Below are 19,890 nucleotides of genomic sequence, written 5' to 3'. Positions count from 1 at the left end.
CTGGTGGTATAAAAAAAAGTGAATAAAAAGGATAGTTAAATATTCATGATTTGGCATGTAACTGAGGAATGTTAATCTGATAATATATGTGAAATCTGTGATGGTAATATTATTATTAGGTATATATACAGTAAAAAATAAGACAAAAGGAAAATAAAGATGTATTTCAAAGATGAAAATCCCTTCCTATGTATGTAAATTTTGTTGACATTATATTTTACAATTACATTTGTAGTTTAGCTAATTATAGCAAATAATGGACATAATATGAAGTTTTTAGAGAAATGTATTTATGCAAAGGCACAGTATCATCTTGTAGTTTATTTTGTGCTTGAGTAAATTTGAAGATTGTAGTATGTTAATATTATTGAGTGATAATTGTATTTTGAAAATGAACTTCTAATGCAACTTTGCACAATAAATAACAATGTTGTTAACTAATATATTTTTAATCAGTGCCTGTCACTGTTGTACTGTTAGGATATTAATTTATTGTTGTAATTAAAAAGGAAAGATAAAAGCTCAGGTAGTATGGTATATAAAAGCGAGCTGTTAATAGTTGGCAGGCCAACACTGTTATTAAATAGTATTGTTGTATTTAAGGTGTGAAATGAATATTTTTCTACTCAGTAGGCAATAGCTTTTACAATCTAATGAGCTGACTTGTGAATTTGACACTTGGGTTAAATGCAGAATTCATAGAAGCACAGCTTTGGATTATATATTCATATTAAGGTTAACTGACAGAACCTAGGAATTGTTGCAAAATTACATGAAATTGCAACAGAATTGTCAGTAAAATTTACTATTGAAAATGAAAATTATTTTTCTGTTGCCATCGTACCTCTTTTAAACTAACTTGAAATAGGTTATTAGAAAAATGTAAATATTTCAACCCTCAAACATCTTTTAGCCTAACAGTTCTATCCTTTCTATTATTTAAATCGCCTCCAAAACCCTTAACCTTTTTCACAAACAACTCACTTCATAAACGTAGCATCAACATTCAGGCTGTATTTTCCTGTGTCCAGGATGAAGTTTAGCCTAAATTTCTGTTTTAAAGATGGTTTCTGTTTTGAAGACTGAGATGAAATGTATAAAATAAAAGCCTTTTGAAAAAATCTAATTGCAAAGCTATGGTATTGTTATTAATTCTTTTATGCTCACTTAATGTAAATCGGCAACTTTGTTGCCTCCATCTTCACTTAACCCTCCAACACATATATCTTTTTGTAGCATATGCTGAGGTTTTGTTAATTTGTGAATGCAGTCTTGAATAGGTCACCCAAATCTGTAGCCTTTCCATTATTTGTTTATATTATTGTGGTCTTGGCTTAGATTGTCACTTCCAAGAGGACATAGTGTCTCTCTGTCTCTCTCTTAATTTTGAATAATACATCAACACAGTGCTTTGGTTCAAGTCCTGGCTCTACATACTTTGGAGACTTTGGACAGCTCTCAGCCTCAGTTTTTCATCTTTGAAGTACAGTTGTTATAAGGAATTAATGGGATAATGTCACATGGTAAATGCCAAATAAATGTTAGCTGCTTTAATTGTCCAGTCACTGTCATCATCAGCCTTTTGGTATTATAGAATTTTTTTACAGTGCTCTCATACAGAGATTCCAAAACAAAGAGGAAAAAATGTTTCTTATAGGAAACTAACTTTGTCTATTAGCAGAAGGAGAGCTAAGAGCAACCTGAGGTTTGAAATTCTCAGTGTCTAATATAATATCCTAGGTTGTCTATGTATAACAAATTTGTGCACCTAGTGAATATAAAAGGAAGATATTTTAGTTTCATTCATGAATTTCTGGAAATTTGACAAATATAGTTTGAAATTTAAAATTAATGGATCCTAACTACAGTTTTATGTGCCTGATGCTCATAGATTTGTTTTTATTGGCTAGGAGGTTTTACTTTGGGTTTGTGTCTTTTGTGGCTTGGCTTCATTGTTTCAGATAGAGAACAACTGCATTTAACTTCTGAGGTACCAGTATGATTGATGTATGATGCCGGGTAATAGACCAGATCTTATTTTAGAAGTTTGGATTAAAATTTGATTGTATATCTTCCAACTAATTTGCAGATGATGTGTTAAAATGGAAAATTTTTAAGTATCGAGGAAACTTTATTGGTTTTATGAAATATATGATTTTGAACACCAATGATAATGCTTCTGTCAAATTATATCAGTTTTCTATATTTCTTGCTTAACCATTAAAACTGAGAGACCCATGCTGGGTATGAAATAAGAGAAGTAATTTCCTAATAGCATTTTGTAGTAGATGTTTAACTTAGTGACTGTAACACAGGCCACATGGTAGAACGAATATTCTCTCCCTATCCCCCTCCTCCTCTTCCCAAGGGCAGCTGACCTTCTCTCCACTAAAGAGTCGAGCCCTTGCCAGCACATGTGACTACAGACTATTACATTAATCTGTTTAGCTGTAGTACCAGCTGCTTGCATGTTTTTAATTATCTTATTAGATGGTATAACAGTGCCCTATGAAATAAAATGAAGGTGAACTTTCCTTTTTTTACCCTGTTTCTGAATCTTTGTTGATCAAATTATAACTTTCTACAAAAGTTCATAGGAAGTCTGTATGGTTTTTGAGTCAGTGTAATGCTTCAAGCAGCTACATTTTATAAGATTTTTTAAGTATAATGTCATAATTCCCAATATAGAAAACAACTTCATTTTTGCCTCATTTATTGGTAAGATTTAGGTTGTAATTATGTAACCAAAAATGGGTGGTCAGCTTGGTGTCATAGTTTAGTGGGAGAAAACTCAAACCAGGTATTTGGCATTATCTGGGAAACTGAAAACATTGCTTAATTTTCAAACATCATTTTGGCATTGTATAAACCACATAGGATAGAATATAAGTCATTGTAGATAATTTAAAAAATGCATGTGTACATTATATTTAATTTTGATTTTCTAGATTCTGCATTTATAATAGCAAATCATCTAGTCCATTCTAATTATTTTTATAATTTAATTTCACCTGGCATCATTTATGAATATGTTTTCCCAAGCTTTGCTGTTAAGAAAAATGTACTACCTTCTGGATTTTGGCAATTGGATGATTTTCAAATAATACTTTATAAATGCAGTGTTGATTCCAAGAGACAGTGTTCAAAATAACAACCAATGGTCATCCAATTACAAGTCATAGCCAATAAACTGAGGAAAGATTGTGATAATTTAGTTAAGAACCTTGGTGTTGAATTAAAAAACAAAAGTTACTTGGATGCAAAAAGGATTACAAAATACTTTCATGTGTCTTTTGAGTTAATAAATCCTACATCTCACATTGTGGGTGACCTGAGACTTAAAAAATTTATAAAGACCTTGAATACTGCAATTATTTATTTTTTTAAGAAAGATATATTCATGCTTCGGGCTTCTTATTTTTTTTTCCTCTGAATATGTATTATGCTTTTTATTTCAAAAGAACTTTTGTGGAAGAAACAATGGGGAATTTTTCCCTTTATATATTCTCTTTTCTCCTTTTAGCGAATGAGGTTAAAAATCACTTTTGTCTAAATTAGTGTAGTTCTAAATTCTTAATATTGATCAAGCTTCCACAGTTGCCCCACATTCCCAACATGGGCTGTTCTGTAGCTGACCAAATCAAAGGCAAAAAGTTAAAATAATAATAATTGTCTTAGCTTTCTTAATCTAAAAGTTGTCTTTTCCTGATAAGTAAAAATACATTGATCTGAATTCTTTTAAATCATTGAGTAAATTTTAAAATTTAGACTTCAAGCTTTATCACAAAGATATTTATATGTCCTCCTTTATATGTAGTCAATAATTTGAGAGAATTTGTAAAGTATTCCATCATTTAAATTATTCTTGATATAATCCTTTTTTTTCCCTTTTGTATGTAATACAACCTGAATGCCCCACGTCAGCTCCTCACTTCCCAGTTATCTGAAATTCCTAAGGCCTTGCCATTTTAATTATTTCTCCAGGGCTTCAGAGCTTAGTAGAAGGGGAAGAAGGGCCTAGAATGAGGATTACTAGAGCAGTGCTGTTCTCACTTTGTTGCATTGCCTGTATTTTGTCTCAAATCTATATAATTATGTGACAACTCTATAACTTCATTAAAACAAATACATGATTTAGGGCAACTATTTAGAAAAAGCATAGAGATGTCAGATTAGGGTTTACATTTTAGTTCTATGACTTACTAGTTGTGTGACCTTAGGCAAGTTAATCAATGTCTTTGATGCCTAGTTACTTCATCTGTAAAACTGACATAGGGTTGTAAGAAGCATACCTCTCAAAAATGTGTAGAATAGCGGCCCTGTTCCTTAACACATTTTATAGGTAACAAATGTTAGTTTCCTAACATTTCCTTTTTCTCTTTATTTTCTAAAATTTCCTTAAAGTTTTAATCAACTTTTTAGTTAAAGTTACCTTTACTTCAGAAAAGTATTTTTAAAATTCTATATAGTGTTGAAGGGGTAATAAATAAGTATGTAAGAATCAAATTTATCTGCAGTTATCTATAGCCTATATAGGAGAAATTTTTATATAATCTGTACTTATATTTAGCCTCACTGTCTCATTATCAAATTTATTTCTTGTTTCCATATTTGTTCAAGAAGCAGCACAACCTTTACAGTTAAATGATAATTTCTGAGAGCCCCAAATGTGTTACTTATACATTTTCCAGAAACCCAAAGTCAGATTACCTTTCATTATTACCTCCATAATGGAGACACTTTTAGAGGAGAAAGAAAAAAAATCACATTTGAATGATGTTATTACTTCTTGAAGTGAATTCATTATTTTTTAACTAGTGGAAGTGGTCTCCTCTGTAATGTGCAATATGTGTGAACTAAGTATCAATCACTTAAAGCTCTGAAAATGTTATCTTCCATTTAAAAAAAAAAAATAGCTGATTTGTTTACATTGATCTCCTTAAATTTACCTAACCCAAACTGGCTTGAGTGTGCATGTTACTATTGGGTTCCTTTTCTTCAGAAGCCCTTTCAGGCCCTTTTAATTATCTATGCCAAGCTTTTGGGAGAAAAAAAAAAAATCAGGTTTTGTTTATATACATCGTCCAGGGGCTGTTATCTTTGAAAATCAGGCATACATTTGAAATATGAGGATAAGTTGCTTTGAGTCAATCAACACTGAGAGTCCCTTCTCCTTGATACACTTCTGTTTTCTCCTGGTGTTCCCAGTTGAAATGCTCTGTGGGCAAGGCCCGTGGTTCACCATTTGTAATGTATATTAATATGTTGCCCATTTTTAGGTGTGTTGATGGAATATACAAAGTCAATTATATATTTGGTCAGTAAGGTTGAAGTGTGTTATTGGAGCTATCATTTGAGAAAATAATACAGAGAATTAGTATTTAAAAATGGAAAGTTATAAATCTTTTTTAAAAGTTTATAAATAGCCTGCTTATTAATTAATTAATTTATTTATTGGTCTTTATAGTCATATAGTTAGTTCTATGTAATGTTTAATATTTGATTTTTGATCTCCTAGAAAATTTGTAAATTTCAAAGATATAGTTTTAGGGAAGGAATTTTCGAAATAAATTTTAACAGAAATTGACGTTCAGTATTTGTCTGTCTTCTATATCAGATTGCCTTGTCTTCTGGGGGAAAGTGGCAGTGGTTAGTAATCTTACCTTTTCACTTGATATTTATCCAGAGCTTCATATCTTTTTTGTTTGTTTGTTTGTTTTGGTACCAGAGAGGTAACCTATTTTCAGTCATTTTGCAAATGTTTATTGTGTACTTACTACAGGCATGCTAATGTGCTAAACCTCCAAGACCCAAAGAAGAATAAAACACAATCCCTGCCATTGGGGCACTAAAGATCTAGCAGGGGAGACAAACATAGAAGTAAGTAATTAAGATGAAGACTGGTGTCATAGTGGAGGCATTTATCAAAAACTAGGTGATAACCAAAGGGGATGATTAAAATTAAGGTGGGGAATGATGGTCTGTGATTTGCTAGACATTCTAGAGGAGTAGGAGTTTTCAGAAAGATGAAAAAATACAATCTTCATTTTCTGCTCTTTAGCAATGCATTCTTTATCTTTTTGGCTTGTTTTGGTTTTAAAATGGGTAGATTTGATTGGACTTATGTTTGTCAGTGGCAAAATTATGCCTTTATCTATAAAGACAGCTAATGTGACCACACAACATTATATATAAGTTTCATTGTGGGGGCAGTATTACTGTGCATAGGTTTCTATTTTGACTGTATTAAGGTTTTTGAGTTCGATGTATCAGAGATGTTTGCTATATTTGAATCAATGGTCAAAAAATTAAACTGAATCATCAAATGGACACAATCACACGAAAGTGTTATGTAGTTAATGATACAATTGAGAAACATGAGAAAAATCAAAAGCAGCCATTGAATAAAAAATAACCTGACAATAGAATATTTGGAATTTAAAAGACAATCTACTATCATTTGAATATATGGACATAGTTTTTCATTCCATGGTTACTGATGCAGTGTTCTGAGATGGATATGAAGTAATTTACTCTAGCTGACATTCTCAAAGAGTTTCAAAGACTATTCCAAGCTGCATGGAAAGCTTACAAAAGCAGGGCTCAGACAATTCAGATGATATGCCCAAATATCACCCCATTTGAAGCAAAACAGAGAGAGAAACAAAACAAAACAGACAAAACAAAAACAAAAAACAAAACAAAACAAACAAAACAAAAACAAGACAAAACAAAAACAAACAAAACAGAAACAAAACAAAACAGAGAGAGAACACCATTTCTTAACTCCCTTCCAATCTTATAATATGCTTCTAGATCTTATAGTACCCTTGAACAAGATAGTTCTACAATAATTGGTGATAACTGGGCACAGATTTCTCATTATCTGTATTTTGTTCAGTCCACAAGAAAAAATTTATAATTTCTTGGTTAATATTTTTGTTTGTTGCCCCCATCCCCTTACCACTGAGCCACACCCGGGGCATACTTCTCTCCCTTTATTCTGATTGTATAGGTTGAATGTGAACCATTTTTCCACATTAGAGATTTGGGAGTGAGTGGAAGTCAGTAAGATAAATAAATGAAGACAAATTGGTCTGTTAGGCATTTTTTAGCACTGGTCCCATCCCTGTTTCTCCCATTGGCACCTGGGCTGCTGATAGACAAGAGAAGGAACCTCATATTCCTGCCTCTACATCTCTAGATGCCATTCCTAATCCTGTTTTATAAGGTTCTGTAGAAAAATGAGAATTTTCTTTTGGTGCTAATTTTCAATTTTATAAATAGAATTCCTTCTAATAGCTTTATAGAAGCATCTCTTTGGATCATCTAAAGATATCTGAGGTTATATAATTATTTTTTTTGTTTCATCAGTTTGGGGAATCTGTGAATTACTGGGCATATGAATAACAGAATAGCAAACACAAAATAACAAAAGGCCTTTTATAAAGTCAGGATTAGATTAGGGTTCTGTTGAAGTAGATGAACTTTGAAATGATAAAATTTTAGCAATGGAGAATACTTCTGCCTAACACAGTACTTTTCATGGAACATAATTTAATTTGGGCAGGGAAGTAATAGGAAAATGATTAATCTTCCATTGTGATATGGAGCAATTATTAACAGAGTGGGGACTCTTAATTAGGTTTCCTTACTCCTGATTCCTTCATTTTATATCATGTGATTTATTGTGGTTGGGAAACCCTCTCTCTCTCTTGTCCCACTGCTCAGTATTACGAAAATAGATTTTTTTTCCTTTTTCTTTCGATATACATTAACACATCACTTATCTAAATTTCCCATAGTCTCAACCAGATAGAATGTAATCAGAAACCTAGAAATAGAGAAATATTAGAATGACTGAAAAGTCTATTCATTTAAGTACATGTAATCATACATGAGCCCTTCCAGTCCTTACTCTATTCCCACTGTCTTATTTCTTACCCTATTTTTAAAATTAAAAAAATTATGATAATTTATGATGTTAAAATAGGCTAAAATGTATGGATGCTTAAAGGCTAGTTTGTTGTCTTTATTTGCAAAATGACAAATTAAACTGAGCAAATGACAGAGGGGTAAAGAGTTGAGATTTCTAAAAGCTAATGTGTAATCATTATATGAATCAGAAAGCTGATACCCTAAAAATGGTGGGCATGAGAGAAATTATCATTAAAAGCAAACAGAAAACTCCAAAACCAAAGCAGTTTGGAGTTCTTTAATCTAGGGGCAAATAGCCATGCAGTCTCCAAATGTATGCCACATCTGGACAAAAATTCCTTTCAAGTCTTGGGAATGTTTTGGCACACTTAACATTTCTGTGTCGAGAAAAAACAAATCACTGATATGGTATGCATTGGCATCATGCTGGGTAAATGATGTGTTACTGTGTTCAGATGTGGTTTTGAAAATTAGTGGGTTTTTAATTTTTTATTATAAATGAGTGATCTTTTAGTAGCCCTCAAGTTGCCTTACCTTTTTAGAGACCCATGTGAAATTGTTTTCCCAGACACATTATTTCAAAGAAACTTGAAGTACATAATTGACCTTCCAGCTTATTTTATCACATTTATCTTCATTTTAAATTATCAGTTCCTGGATATTTGAGCCAGTCTGTTGCTGAGTTTGGTTATAATAGACTCATGGTCCTAATTTGGGTCTAATTCTTTCCAGCATTAACCATTTTTGGTAAATAATAGAAACAACACTGTCATTTCTAGGAGTTTGCTTTCCTAAAGTTTACTTGTGTGTATATGAGAAGTCGGAGGTGTCCAGGGTTGCAGGGTAGAGACAGAAAGACAGACTGGGAGAAGTAATGAGACAGTAACAAGAAAAAAAGAGAATCTATTACGACTATCACTGATAGTTCTTATTAGAATTACAGTATTGCTCATGAAATTACCTTGTTTTATTTAGCCACATATATTGTTTAACTTTTAACTTCTTTCCCCAAGTATACTATATGTGAGTATGTATTATGTATATGTTCTTTGAACCTTTATAGTAGTTACTGTGGAAATTGAATATATGTATGAATGAGATTGTTTAACATTCTTATAAACAGTTTTGAGCTTTGCTGTCCAATGTAGGAGGCACTAGCTACATGAGGCACTTAAATTTATGTTTAAATTAAGTACAATTAAATAAAATTATAAATGTCGTTCTTCAGCTACCCTAGCTATATTTCAACAGCTCAGTAGGCACTATATTGAACAATTAGATATAAAACATTTCCATCATTTCAGAAATTTCTATTGGATAGTCCTGATCTAGAGGTAATTTAGTGAATGATGAACTCAATTAAAATAATCCATTTTAATCTTTTAAAGAGAAACTATTCATCTCAAGCATACATACATTTCTATATGTGTGATACCCTATATGTCAAACAGCCTTAGAAAACATGCTTTCAGAGATGGGATTGACTTTTAATTATCACATCAGATTTCGCTATATAAATGCCTATTTCAACATTACTTTAAAATAATTTGTTCTCAATTTTGTGAGCATTTCTCTTACAGTATTGTTTACATTAATGACAATGTGGCAAATTTCTTTGTCGTTTACTAGAAATTTAAATATTATGCTCATCCCAGTTATCAAAAGAATCAAAGTAAATGAGGTGAGGTGAGAGTGGGGAAGAGGTGAGGAAGTCAGCAGAGAAAAGTCTTCACGAAAGGAATTTTTCCTTAATTATTAATTATATAAGAAACATCAGTAAACCATGGAAGATAAAATATGTCCGCTCCAGACAACATCATAGAGTTTGCACCTCAATCTCTAAATACTGTTCCTTTGATTAATAATATAATGACCTTTATTATGGACTTAATTTTTGTAACCTTGCGATATAGTTTTTCTTGATTCCTTTTCTAAAAGTATGTTTACTAGTTACCTACTTAATATGATCCTGAATTTAGAACTCACAAGCTTTGTATTTTGAAAAAAAAAAAAAAAATGATACTTACAAAAAAAACGAGTATGATATCTGACAGTCCATAATTGTTGCTCTCAGTCCTTTATGTCCTTGTGAATATTCAGGTTAAGGCTCCAGATTTCTCAACTGAAAATTAATTCAAAACTTGAACCCAAACATCATGTTTAATTTTAACATTAAAGGAGGTTTAATTTTAATTTTAACCTCCTTACAGTGAACTGTTTGTTGCCTTTGTTTCAGTGGAGGCTACTCATAGGAAAACATATTTCACCTAGACATATGAAGAAACCATTTTAAGCTTGTGGGTAATTGTGCATATTGCTTTATATTTATTTTTATATGTGTAAATGATATGCCCTAATGTTTCATTATGGAGAAAGAAAGCTTTAAATAAAAATTTTTAAAAATTCCTGATACAGGAAGCAAAAAAGCCAGTACAGTTTCTAATTGCCTTTTAGAGACTCTGAGTTCCCTCATTACCTGTGATTTAAGCTAAAAATGAGGTAATTATAGATAACATCGGTGTTTATCTGGTTGATCTTGGCACCTGCAGTCCTAATGTTGTAGCTTACCCATATCTAGTGCCACACTTTACAGTCTGATGCTGACAAACCTAATTTACACTCCTGTTTCCATTGATTTTTTAAGTTAGTTGTTCCTTGTTCTATTTCAATAGCATTTTCAAAATCATTACCTTTAAAGTGGTATAAAGGTATATACTCTTTCACATGAAATATTAGAATTATGGTAAAGTCTTTTTTTTATAGAAATCTTTTTGAAATAGATTTCTATGCAGATTAGAAACAGATTTAAAAATTTATTGTCCCACTTCCCGTTTGATAAAAAAAATGTGATCATATTTAATATGACAATTTTTCATATTGGTATGCACTTTAGGATAAAAATATAAACCTTTTTGTATCAAATTCTGTTTTCTTACCTTGTGCTCCCCCACTCTCAAATAATTCCATCCATCTAACTCTGATCTAATCTTGCTTAAAAATCACCTTCAGCGTGCCCTGGCCCTTAGTTCTATTACCTCTCTAGTCACATCCCAGCAGTGCAATGATCATTGTTGCCTGGCAGACCTTGGAAACTGCATGATCATCTCTGAGAGCTTCTTCTCCATGACATCCAGAACCATCCCCCACCTCCTTCCTCTCCCATTCTTTGTCACTTGTTGGGCTTCCGTGAAGTAATAATCCTTCTCTACTACACTCAGCAGTTTAATTATCAGTTGAAACCAAAGTAGCACATCTCAACCAAATATTTGAGATCCTAAGTACTAGATTATATGTAGTCCATGAACTCTTGCCATAATGTAGTTGTTAGGGTTTCTTAAATTAGCCCCATAGAGATGTTTCCTTTCCAAATGTGCCTGAAAATTGGGTAGCGGCCATCACGTAAAAATATAAAATGTACCTTAAAAAATTGGTATTTTCTATAGTGTATCTCCATTTGGAACAACAATTCAGAATTTTCTAGTTCTGAACTAGCACATAATTCATTTATGCATCATTAAAAGTATAAAATTATATTAAACAAATTTGGAAGGTAACTAGATTCATACTAATTTTATGTGCATTATCTTGGAAAAATTCTAAAATAGATAATTAGAAATATATAACTCCTTATGAGTTGTATTTATTCACTGCTTATTCTAATTGATTTCCATGTCATAAAAAAAATTATGTCATTAAAAAAATTATGGCGGATTTAACTACCTACATAGGTCTTAGGGAGAAGGCATCAGTTGCCGCTGCAAAAGTTGGTTTTATTTACTGAGAAATGACTGAATTGTCCTGGTACTCCCTGGACTCTTCACAATGCTCATGGCCAACATTTTTAATAAGTCATAATGTTCTTTTCTAGCGGGCACAGAGGTAGACTCAGAACCCTTCTCAACACACTACTTGCATTGCAAACACTACTAATCCATTAACATTTGCATGAGAAATAAAATCTCTGCCTCCCTTTGCTTATATGCTGGTTATGTTCTCAGGGACCAGTGCCTGCAAGACAGAGTAGTTGCCAGTAGATGCCACTAATGCAGGAGAATCCTTAAAGCCAAGTCTAAATCTTTCTGTTCCATTTACAGCTTTTAAGTACCTAAATGTTCCAGGTTGTTCTTAACCACTCACAGTAGCTCTTGGTGACTTACTTTCTTAGTCCAGCTGGTGAAAACTTATCTCTGCTTTTGGACTTGATCCTCAAAAACTAAAAATCTAAAGAAGACAACATAAAAGCACATTTCTATCCTGCCTTGTCACCAGAGACAATTTTGGTCCTTTGGTGTCTGGAGTATCATGTTACCTTTAGTGTAACTTGTCTCCCATGTTATTCCAGGAATATACTTTTTCTAATTCTAATTCCTTTTTTCTTCTTGACAAGTTATTTAATATTTCTGAGCCTCAGCTTCTTCATCCATAAAAAGGAATGTTTTAGAAGTAATTTGCCTGAATATTATAATTTGAATGGATTTTTTTAGCAGTTTAGGTTATCATTTTCAAATCTTTATGAATTATTTCAGGCACATTTAGTGTATACTTTTATGTAAGACAAAGTTTTGCAACTACCTTTCCTTTATTTTTCTAAATTAAAGTGAAATATTCCACCACTGACTCCTTAATACCTCCTGTTCTTTTCATATATCTTCCCCCAGGTTCAGGAACAGCTCGACCATTCACATTTGTGATCGTAAAAATCTTTCATTTTGGTCTAACTCCTCTAGAAGGGCTAAACTTTTCAACATTTTGCCTTATCTGGTCTCTTTAACATCTGACAGCTTGGTTCTTGGGAGTCCTGATTCAGTACCTATGGGGCTACTGTTATTTTCTATCCTGAGTTTTAATTTTGTGGTTAAAAAACTATCTTTCCCTACTCTGTGCTACCAGAATACTTTGCAATAATCGTATTACTGTTGATTTATCCATCCATCTGTCCACTCCCTTAACTTGCTTCATGCTTTTTCTTACATATCTGTGTTAGTGCTAAGCCCATAGTAGGTACTTAATAAATGTTTATGTTTACTCTTTGTTACTGTTTATTGATGAAACACTTCCATAGAAGAGAAAGACAATAGATTATCCTGTGGCCTTTGTACTCCTCTGTTGTTAAAGTTCTTCATCAGTTTGAGATGTACCTTAACTTGAAGTGTCCATGAATAAATTTAAATGGTTTTGAATTTCAGAGAATGTTTCCATTTCTCATGCCTCAGTCCTCTTTTCCCTGTACCAACACCATAAACAAGTGCAGAGTCTTACTTAAGCTAACTTAATTGTCCTCCATTACATAAGTAGTATGTAACTTGACCTTATAAGACTGAATAACTTGACAATATAGTGATGAATTTAGCCACCAGCTGTGCCTGTACTTTCACAATATCTTGGTGCCTGTGAATAGTTGCTGATTTTGGAGGAGGCTGGAGTTGTCATTGCCTCACACTTCCCTCTCTTATCTGAATTTAGTTTCCTTTTCAGGCCCATGGAGCTGCATGACCTCTCACAAGTTATGATTCTTTTTGGGTTCAGAATGCATTTCAAATCTGTGCTTGTTGTATACATACCACAGCCTATTAGACCTACTTCATGGCTTCTCAGATGTACTCCTCTATATACTTATGTACTCATTGCTGATTATCATCTTGAATATTACTAAAAGCTGAACAAAAACAAAACTTGAACAATATGAACAATATATGTGAGATTGTGGACAACATTTAAAATGTTGTAGGTAATACAAATGGATTAAAGTGATTTAAAAACAAGCTTTTAGCGAATTTTTTTTGATCTTAGAGTGACTAACTTAACAATGGAAAGAGCAACAAAGGAAAAATGTTAGATTTAAATTATACACAAATTAAAAACCTTCAGTGTGTTAAAAAAATTGGGTTAAAATTTATATGACAGATATTTGTGTGATGTCTAATGTATGAGGAACTCCTTTCTTGGATCAATAAAAAGGTACACTGAAATAAATGTTATAATTATTACTGAAAATAATAGTAATTTTTTAAGTGTTCTGATACACTTTTAAGGGCATTTTGTGTATAACTTTGAATCCTTACAATAATTCTTTGAGGAGATGTCAATATTATTCCGTTTTACAGACAAGGAAACTGAAGCACAGGGAGGTAACTTGCCCATGCTGGAAGTTAGTAAGTAGCAGAGCTAGGATTTGAACCCAGGAGTGTGACTCTGATACCATGTTTTTAATCACTATCCTATACTTAAAATGGGCAATGAAAAAGACAGGAAGTTTTTAAAAAGAAAAAGTAAAAACAACCAAAAATCATGGAAATTTTTCAATTTAATAATAAAAATGCTAAGTATAATAAAAACACAATTATTTTCTCTTATGAATAGAGTAATGAGAAAGATAAATTTCCATGGAGTGGTGGTGGGAATGTGTTTCTTCCATTGTAGGGTTGGAATTTGTGTCCCATTTGGCATAATAAATGAAAAGCCTATACTGACAGAAGGCTTGGCATGATTGGGGATCAGTGCTGCAGAGCCGAGACTGGAAGTTCTTCTACTGATGGCAGCAGCAGGAGTATGCCATTGCCTTCGGTCACTCTTCTGGAACTCAGTGGAAAAGACTCAACTTAATTCATGGTCAGGCTTTGAAAGTTAGGTGTTACAGTTGGTTACATTCATAGCTATAAGATAATAGAATGTGCAAATTTGTCCTTTCTCAGAATGAGTAGGATTCGGCCAATGATAACTGTATGGTTGAGGGTTTTAGAGACTTTTTCTCTTAAGAGATTGTCAGAATTTCAGCTTTGATAATAAATGCTAAATTATAAATTCATTTATTGTAGCATGTTGGAATTTGAGAGAAATTTCATGAAGTTGAAATTATGACCTCAACTGTTGACAAATGATTCTTGATGTTTAGTGTGGTGCAAGATGCAGGAAATATAGGTCTAATTCCTTTCTTCAAACTCAGTAAATGGTTTGGGACAATTAATTTCCAATTGTTTCCCAGTAGAGCAGATTTACTTGTATATTAATGAGGCACAGGTGTTAGGCCCCTGGTGTCTGTGTGCCTGGGAGGCATATTTCAGTTGTTTATCTAGTCAGCCATAGGTACTGCAAGGTACTCAAGCTTGCCTTTAACAGTTTATACAGTGAGGCTTTTTAATTTTCTGATGTTTTTCTTTTCCAAGTTTGCCTGCACCTGTTAAAATTGTTAAACTGATTGTGTAGAAAGAAGGTGCAGAGATTTTAATAGTAAATAGCACCAAAAGTTAAAGAACATAGGGCATCTATTATGCTTAACTGCCCAGCCTGACATTAAAGAGATACAGGTTCATTTTAACAGATATTTCATTTGAAAAGGCAATATAATCAAAGGCATACTTTTTTGTTGTATAATTTTGGAACAAGTACATCCTTGTCAATGGTTAAAGCAGTTATATGCTTATGTTAATATTCATTTATTTATTGTATATTCATTGAACTGTGCTACCAACTTTTTAGAGGAAATGGAATAGCCTCTATAGACAATATGAATTGCAGTCGCTGGCCTAATTGTAGCGATCTACATATTCATTAAATCTACAGAAGAATTGCGTCCAAAAAGACAGCCATGCAGTCAGAAGCATTATGCAACTAAATATATACATTTTAAAAGTTGCATTCCTTAGGCTTATTTAAAATTAATTTCCTGTAACATGCCTCTCCAAGCAGAAGTATTTTAACAAAAGGATCCCCATGCTTTGGTTTCTTGAATATAGGAAAGAATGGGAAGAACTGTTTGTAAACAACAATTACTTGGCAACAATAAGGCTGAAGGGGATAAATGGGCAGCTGAGAAGCAGCAGGTTCCGCAGCATTTGCTGGAAGGTAAGTAGAAAATATTTATTTACAGTTTGTGGCTACAATATATCAACATATTACCTGATGCCCTGGAAGATTACCCATGCAAAGGATCACTGAATTTTCCAAGAGACTTCATTCTCAATTTTTTTGGCCACCCATTTTATCTTTCAGTTTTATCTTTCATAGCACATTTACTAATGAGTAATAAGGTTGAATCACCTTAGTCCTGAATAACTTGGTGATGGTAAAGGAGTCATTTGAAATAACTGTCTTTGCATCTCATTTGATGGTGCAGAACTCAGAGCAAATACCTTTACATTCCCCAGAGGCTTTTGCAGAAAACCTTGAAACTGGGCAGAGAAGGGGCGGCATGGGGATTAATTTTCATGTTCCTGTTATATCAAGTGCTGCTATTTATTCTTCCTCCTTTTTTCTTCATAAATAGCAGATGGAAAAGATTTTTCACATTTATTTTACTAGGAACACAAAGTAAACGGTAGCAAGAGGAAAAAGTGGAAGGAAATTTTTTCAGTCTCCTTCTGAGGAAAAGGGCTATTGGTTACCTAAACTAGTAATAATAATCTACATTATCTTTTTAATTGCTTTGGAATATTGTCCATTTTTGTTCTCCAAAAATGAATATTATGTTTGGACTCATTTCTAAGATGACTTCTATTGAAAGTTTTTAGGGTTATCTGCATAAATTGAGCATACAGTGTGTGTGCAAGTGCAAGTGAAAACGGTAAGAAATGTTTGATGAATTAGATAGTTTTAGATTTAATAATTTAGATTTAATAATTAAAATACATTTTTCTTCTGCTAGATGCAGGCAGTAAAGGAAGGATACCTGCTGCTAGAATATTTGTATACAAATATTTGTGCCCCACCCCCATTCCCTGTTGTTTACCTTTCAGTATCCTTCATTTGCTAAAACTAAAACTAAATCTAGATTTAATTTAATGTTGTATTAACCTAAATTAAATCAACTTTGTCTTTTTAAGAATGCTTATTATTTTCATAAGTTGATTGTAAGTCGTAAATTACATTTGCTGCTGTAAAAGGAGCATGTTCACTTCTCAGGCTGTGTCCTCAGCTTGTTCTTTCCTTTATTGCCTTGTTATAAAGTGAAAACTTAAACCTAGAAATTAGTAATTGAACCTTATGCTTGTTAATGCCCCCTGCTACTCCCATTAAGATTAGAATGTAAATAGGAATTGTACTTGAATATCAATGCATTTTTCTTGTTCATTTTTAATATAAATCTGAAAGGAGGATTGATTCTGTTTTGTAGTATAGCTTTGGGATCTTGTGTTCTGGCCTTTGGTTGTTCACATTTCAAATATTCTAATTATATATTTCTCAACTATCCCCAAATATAAATTACTGGGAATTAGAATGATAATATGAATATGAACATCTCCACTTTTTTTGTGATTCCATTTGGCATTGATTCATGTTTTACTTCTTAATGATTTTCACAAAAGTTTCTATTTCTTTTTCTTGACAGCTTTTTCTTTGTGTTCTTCCCCAAGATAAAAGTCAGTGGATAAGTAGAATTAAAGAATTAAGAGCATGGTATAGCAACATTAAAGAAATAGTAAGTTGTATTTTAATTAATGTAGTTGTTTTTTTCTGTGTGCTTCAAAATTCAGTAGCCTCTGATTTTCTTTGTATGTTTTTTTTTTTTTTTTCTTTATCAGCATATCACAAACCCAAGGAAGATTGTTGGCCACCAAGATTTGATGATCAATAATCCCCTTTCACAGGATGAAGGGGTAAAGTTCAACTTTATTCAGTTTTACCACAAACTCTTTTGCCCTTAAGAATATGCTCATGAGACTGGTTATCAGTCACCATGGAAGCTCTGTATTTCATGCCACCTGTTTTCTTTTCCCCACATACTTTACCACTGAAAATATGATGGAAATTATTCTGTGCTGTATGCATACTGCATTGTAGTAAGTTTATGATCTATTTCTTTGGAATAGCACTACAGAAGGGAAGTCCCAGGGGTCTGTAAGATATAAAAATAAAGTAGATGGGTATAAAAATGAAGCTAGAACTGTGTTACCAAGATTGGAGATGTGTGGGGACCTGAGGATAGCCTCCCTTTATGATAAAAATAAGAAAATGGCTCACCTGGCAAGACTTACTCCTAGAAAGAAAGTTACTATTTGTAGTGGGTCTGTGAAGAAGTTTAGAAAAGATTAGGCCTACCTCCATTCATATTCTAGTGGAGACTAGGAATAATGACTACTTTTAAAGATATTGCATAACTTTCCCATTGTTGTTATCTAACTCCTATTTCCCTGAGAACAGAATTTTTTCCCCATGTAGTACATAATATTAACATTTCTTTTTCCTGATACATATATTTAGTATAATGTAGGCTGTGGTCTAGGAGCATAAAATATTAAGTAACTTTTAAAGCTTTAAAATGTACATAAAAATCCATCGGATTAAAAGACCAAGCTTTCTGAAAAACATAACATGTCTTTCTTAGTGCATTGGGAATTTAGGTAAGGTTTAACCTGGGACCATTTGACCTACAGGCACTGCTATAATCCCAGCAGACCTTTTCATGGTTATGGCAGTAGCAGTGGGTTTATAGCAAAGATACACAATAATATCAAAATGAAGGAACTGATATTAGAATACTAAGATACATTTCTGAGATTAAGCTAGGTTTCAGTAAAACTTATCGCTTATTTCCTATCTGCAATGTGAAATGATAGCTCAGAGAAGGATATGTGGAGAACTGAGTCTTCCATGTTGCCTGAGGCATATCTGGGGTGGTGGTGTAGAATGCTGAGCCGCAGGCCTGCATAGAATGCCATGCAGGCCCGCCCTGTAAAGATGTGTGTCTTGTGACTACCATTGTCTTAAAACTAGATTGTATGCACCTGATGTAAATACACCTGATGTAAACACAAGTATCTGGTGGGCTCTACCCCACTTGAGCACCTTTAGCATATACACCTGATCTTCTGAAATAAATAGCTGGAGCAAGGCTGCATTGTCATCCACTTAGCATGAGACGCAAGTGGGCCCCCTGCTCCCTTAATTCTTAGCTTTGTGTCCATGTCTCATTCCTGCGTCGCCCTGTCAGCAATAAGGATAAATTTAATTTAAATTACTAAATTGATGTATAAAAGTCAAGTAAAGATGTGGGATTATTTTAAATAGGTTTTTCTCCCTATTTTAGAGTCTTTGGAACAAATTCTTCCAAGATAAAGAACTTCGCTCAATGATTGAACAAGATGTCAAAAGAACGTATGTAAAACTATAAGTGATATTCAGTCATTTAAATTGGTGTTCTCTGTGTAATTTTTGCAAAATACAAAATCTATAGTGGGGCCTTAATTGAAAGCAGTATTCTAGTTGCATTTTGACCTAACTGATAATAAGGTTTATTTTTTATTCTTAAAACAGATTTCCATATCTACCTTTTGAAAATAAATTATTATATTTCTAATATTGGTCATCTTAAAATAACTTTAATAAGTTCTATCCATTTCCAACAATTATTTAAAGTCATGTGCTTTTATTTTCTGATTAAGCTTATATTGTGTGGTCATATTGGTATTGCTAAAAAGATTTATCTTTTGCTTTGTACATTTGAATCCCTTACTGACCAAATTATGTTTTTTCATCTGTAGTTTTTATTGAGATATATTCACATACCATATATTCCATCCAAATTATACAATGTGTGTCACAGTACCATCCATTAGTTGTACATTTGTTACCACACTCAATTTTAGATCATTTTTATTGCTCCAAAAAGAAAAATATAAGATAGACGCAAAAAGAAAACACAAAACACCCATATCCCTTATTCCTCCCCCCTTCCCCCCATTATTGACCCCTAGTATTGGGGTGGTACACCTGTTACTGTTGAAAAAAGAATATTAAGGTGTTACTCTTAACTATAGTCCATAGCTTCCAACAGGTAATTTTTGCCCATATACCACTCTATTACTAACTCTTTGTGCAAGTTTTGTTTATTTGTAGTAAGTAGTTCATGCATGAACTTATTTATATTTGTAGTATTAATAGGTGACATCCATGACTAAACAACCCCTTTGAACCAAATTCACCTGCAATATAGCAGTATTACTTATAATCCCAGTG

The 19,890-nt window shown here is 32.8% G+C and overlaps 1 protein-coding gene across 4 annotated transcripts in view; it reads left to right on the top strand.

The window, feature by feature from the left end:
• TBC1D5 (TBC1 domain family member 5) overlaps positions 1-19,890 on the top strand; it is a 739,731-nt gene that overhangs the window by 393,331 nt on the left and 326,510 nt on the right. For all 4 annotated transcript variants that reach the window (XM_037845606.1, XM_037845577.1, XM_037845586.1 and 1 more), the window contains 4 exons: positions 15,672-15,780; positions 17,264-17,353; positions 17,457-17,531; positions 18,962-19,029. In XM_037845606.1, the coding sequence (XP_037701534.1) occupies positions 15,672-15,780; positions 17,264-17,353; positions 17,457-17,531; positions 18,962-19,029 (342 nt within the window). The remainder of the gene's footprint in view (positions 1-15,671; positions 15,781-17,263; positions 17,354-17,456; positions 17,532-18,961; positions 19,030-19,890) is intronic.

This window comes from Choloepus didactylus, chromosome 1 (assembly GCF_015220235.1).
Source record: "Choloepus didactylus isolate mChoDid1 chromosome 1, mChoDid1.pri, whole genome shotgun sequence".
In the NCBI taxonomy this organism is placed as follows: domain Eukaryota; kingdom Metazoa; phylum Chordata; class Mammalia; order Pilosa; family Megalonychidae; genus Choloepus; species Choloepus didactylus.
Note: the sequence above shows the minus strand (reverse complement) of the source record. Positions and strands in the feature narration are given on the sequence as shown.